This window comes from Colobus angolensis, unplaced genomic scaffold (genome assembly GCF_000951035.1).
Source record: "Colobus angolensis palliatus isolate OR3802 unplaced genomic scaffold, Cang.pa_1.0 Scaffold60, whole genome shotgun sequence".
Taxonomy (NCBI): domain Eukaryota; kingdom Metazoa; phylum Chordata; class Mammalia; order Primates; family Cercopithecidae; genus Colobus; species Colobus angolensis.
The window spans coordinates 405,102-409,353 of NW_012119599.1; the positions used below are offsets into that span (position 1 = coordinate 405,102).

A 4,252-nucleotide genomic window follows, 5' to 3' on the forward strand; every position below is an offset into this window, starting at 1 on the left:
CGCTCCAGTAGTGTTTCTATCGTAATGGACTGTGTTCTGGGGCAGCCCAGGTTCCGGCCTGCTCTGCCATCTCCCGGGCTCTCCCTACCAAGGGCTCGAACCCTCTTCTTGGGAAAACAGGGAATCTGGCGACTAGACCTAAGTGGGTGAGTGGGACCCCAGGAGGCTCTCAGGCCACAGCTCCAGGCATCCTGGTTTTGCTGCCACAAAGACGAGGGTTAACTCCACCTGTGTGCCTCCCTCTCTCCCGGCAGAGGTGGGCACAGAGTGAAATCTTGAGGTCTGTAGTTTTCTTTCCGTGGTTTTTTCCTTTTTAATTATTGGAAGGGTTTTTCCATTTTTTCTCCTAGTGTTCCTTTGTTTGCCAGGGAACGTTTCGGAAAGCCTGTGGAGTGGGATGGCGGGGATGAAGAGGGAAGTCCTGCACTGTCTGGGTCCAGGCACAAAGCTATCCTCCGTTGTTCTGATCTGCAGGGCCAGCGCCCTCAGCAGGTACCTAATGGTGGCAGAGCCGTGGCCTACACGTTCCCAAGGAGCCACCAGCCGGGCTGCACCCTTACCTTGCGGGTGTGTGCAGATGGAAGGTGGGAAGAGACAGACCAGCGGGAAGTGTTCTCTTCGGGGGTTGCCAGCCCCGCCCTGAATCTCAGAGCATCCTCCTCCCTGGCAAACGCCAGGGCACTGTCCCGACCACGGGCCCTGTACAAGCAGAGGGAGGCACCTGGAGGCTGGTGTGCGCAGCCAGGTGGGATGGTGGTCCAGAGAACAGAGGGAGGGCACTGGGGCTGCTGCCTGCCCAGTTCAGTCCTCAAAGGGGTCCAAGTCAAAGGACAGGGCCCCATGGCTGCTGCCTGCAGCCAGCTCAGGTCTGCAGTGCTGGGCCCAGGGCACCTGGCAGCCTGGCCGATGGTACCATTGGCTGGTGCTCCCACTGAGGTCTTGAGAAGGTGATGGAGAGGGCCACTTGCCCCTGCCTCTACCCCCAGTGGACTTGGTTTTGTTCAAGGCCAAATGCCACCCCGTCAGAGAGAGGACCGGTTCTCCTGTCGCCCCAGGTCTTGGTGGGTCACAGCGTGTGTTCGGCTTGAAGCTGGGAGGGAAGCAGTGGCTGCATTGGGGACTGGGGGGTGGGAGGAGGCGACTGTGGGGGCGACGGTTGACTTGTGACAGGCGTGGAAGTGAGGAAGGGGACGGTGGAAGCCACGGCGGAGGGGGAGCTGGGCCTGGCACCAGGGGGCTCGGTGATGGGCCGATTGTAGAAGAAGAAGGGGCACTGCTGAATGAAGAGTTCAATGATTGTCTGGTAGGTGCGCGTGGCTGTGAGGGCGTCCATGGTGCTGAAATCAGGTCTCATCAAGGTGGGCCAGAAGCAGATGGAGAGGTTCTCGCTGGTCATGAGATTCACCTTGTTGTTGTGGCTGACCCTGCGGGCGACACCAAACTCAATGGTCAGAACTGTGCAGGGCCCGGCCTGGCCCCGGGCGCTCATGGTCTTCAGCACGCAGGCTGAGCCCCGCCTGCACACCCTTAGGCGGAGCAGAAAAGGGCACGTGCAGCTCTCTGTGCCCTGCCCTGCCCAGGAGGCTGCGCCCTCAGTGTCCTCTCCCCTCCAGCCCAGTGCCTCCACATGGCCAACCTTGGAGAGGCTGCCTGATGCCCTGAAAACTCCTGGGGGTGGACCGACCACCTCAGGGACTCGCTCTGCAGCCAGCCAAAGCAGTGGCGGTGCTCCAGCTGTGACGAGGGAGGGAGGCTGAGCGTCCTAAACCAGAGTGCCATCAGATGCCACTTGGCCAGCAGCCCTCCTCCACACACACGGAGGTTCAGGGAACAGCCACATGGCCTCCTGCCTGCAGCCTGTGCTCCATGCTGGAGGCTGGCTCTCTCCTGCAGCACACCTCTCGAGGTGCGATGTCCCGGTTCTCCCCAGCTGGGAACGTGAATGCTGAGAGAGGACTTTCAGGGGCTCTGAGGTGTTTTTGATTCAGGAGAAGATTTCTGGAACATTAGCACCAACCAGAAGATCTTCTCTCTCTGCCAGCTTTGGGGCGCAGGCCTACAAGAGGCCCCATGCCCGACAGAGCTAAGTGCACTGTCTGGTGTTGGGCAGGTTTGGGGCCACGTGGCCACCCTCAGATAGGAGCAGGAGGGAGGCCTTAGGATGGGTGAGAGGCAGAGGCTCCAGGCGCTGAGCCCAGTGCGCACCACGGGAGGCCGGCCAGCACCCCTTCCAGGCCAGGGCCTGAGGCTGCTACTGGCAGCCTTGTTCTGTGATGCACTGACCCTGGCTGTCAATTTTCCAGAGGAAAAACCAACCGGAAGGCCCTGTGACTTACTTGTTTAAGTGAGAGATGACATACTTGAAGACTTCGTGGTTTTCTTTTGGAAATTTCTTTAATACCTCCTTAAGGGCATGCAACTTCTGCTCCCGGTCGTTGATTTCTGAGGAGAGAGAAAACCAAAGCCTTGCCTTTCATGGCCAAGGCTGGTGGCCACCCCAGGGCATGCTCTGTGATGGGCCTTCTCTGAGGGCAGCCCAGGGCTTTCGGATGACACTAACTCCACTCTTTCCCCCAAAGCCTGTGCCCAAGGCTGGCACACCTGGCAGTGGCACTGGCCCAGGGGCCTGGCCCACCTCTGTGTCCCAGGCCCCCACTGAAGGGCAGCACTGTGTGCCTAGGGCTTCCTGGCCCCCACCACCCGAGATAGAACGATCTGGAGAGACTACACCATAAAGAACACCATTCTTTGCTCATCCGGTTGCCCCTGGAGACAGGCATCCCTACGCAGAAAGCCTGCTTGCTTCCTGACCAGATGGAGACGGGCAGCCGCTGCCACCCACCCACGCCAACAGACCTTCGAGGGAGGGAGTCCGTCATGAGACCAAGGCTCTGTCCTTTCCCTAGAGACACAGGGACCCTCCGCACATCCCCACTGGAGGGGCTGATGGAAACAGTGGGGGAATTCTTATGCACTTCACCAAAGGAACTATGCACCCCCTTTCCCCCCAATGCCCACACTTTGCCTATCACGGAATCCCAATGTCCTAGGGGAGGGAAAACAACTGCCTGGAATGCAGCTCGTAACCCGCGCCAGGCCCAGTTCCATGAGTCCCCACAATCGTGTGAGGCAGGAACTCGTCACCCCATTTTGAGGATGAGGTATCTGAGGTTAGAAGTTGCAGAGCTGGGACTGGCTGTGGGGCTTGAGCCGTGTTCACTGGGCTTGCCATCCCCGAGTGGGTGTGGCCCACCTAGGCTGGGAAGGGCATCCCGGGCTGGTGAGGCACAAATGTCCCAGAGCCCACCTGGAACCCAGTTGGCTAAGACAGATTTCTCTGTGCAGGGAAAGACGTCCCCATGTTTCCTTCTTGGACTCCAGGGCACAGAAGAACCACAGGAGGGTCTCACGAAGGAGATGGCAGGTATCTCACAACTGGTGGCTGTGGGTAGGGGTGGTGAAGAGGGGGTCTATTATAACACCGATGGTTGCTAATGGGCTTGGGGGTTCAGGCTCCTTTGTGATAGACGACAGTGCTGGATCGTCTCCCCCGGAGACACATGTGTACCATTCTGCTGATGAATCCAGGAGGGGTGCAGACTCCCTGAATCAGGTATTCTTTTCTTTTTCTTTTTTCTTTTTTTTTTTTTTTTGAGATGGAGTCTTGCTCTGTCCCCTAGGCTGGAGTGCAGTGGCCAGATCTCAGCTCACTGCAAGCTCCGCCTCCCGAGTTCCCGCCATTCTCCTGCCTCAGCCTCCCGAGTAGCTGGGACTACAGGCGCCCGCCACCACACCTGGCTAATTTTTTGTATTTTTAGTAGAGATGGGGTTTCACTGTGTTAGCCAGGATGGTCTCGATCTCCTGACCTCATGATCCACCCACCTCGGCCTCCCAAAGTGCTGGGATTACAGGCGTGAGCCACCGCGCCCGGCCCTGAACCAGGTATTCTTTAGGAAACCCATGGCTTCCTAGTCACCTTTGCAGCAGGTGATGTGCCCAGAGGGTCAGAGTTGGGGGAGTTGCACAAGGACCCTGGTGAGAGTGAGACTTGGAAGAGCAGACAGAATCCCAAGGGCGGGCACGCTGAGCAGGGAGGAAGGTCCTGTGGTGGTCTGGAGTCCAGATCCTGACTCAGATGGCCCTGGGTACAAATCCAGCCTCTCACGCCAACCGTGTCACCTTGGGCAAGTGACACCGTAGGGTCAGTCTCTTCATCTGTAAAAGGGGCTGTGCACAGTGCCTCCTTCATTC

At 58.5% G+C, this 4,252-nt stretch overlaps 1 protein-coding gene across 1 annotated transcript in view; it reads right to left on the reverse strand.

Annotated features, from left to right (window-relative positions):
- Positions 1-852: 852 nt before the first annotated feature.
- ARHGAP35 (Rho GTPase activating protein 35) overlaps positions 853-4,252 on the reverse strand; it is a 95,390-nt gene continuing 91,990 nt past the window's right edge. The window contains exons 5-6 of the mRNA XM_011962934.1: positions 2,337-2,442; positions 853-1,424 (exon numbers count right to left, since the gene is read on the reverse strand). Of these exons, the coding sequence (XP_011818324.1) occupies positions 1,067-1,424; positions 2,337-2,442 (464 nt within the window). The 3' untranslated portion in view covers positions 853-1,066. The remainder of the gene's footprint in view (positions 1,425-2,336; positions 2,443-4,252) is intronic.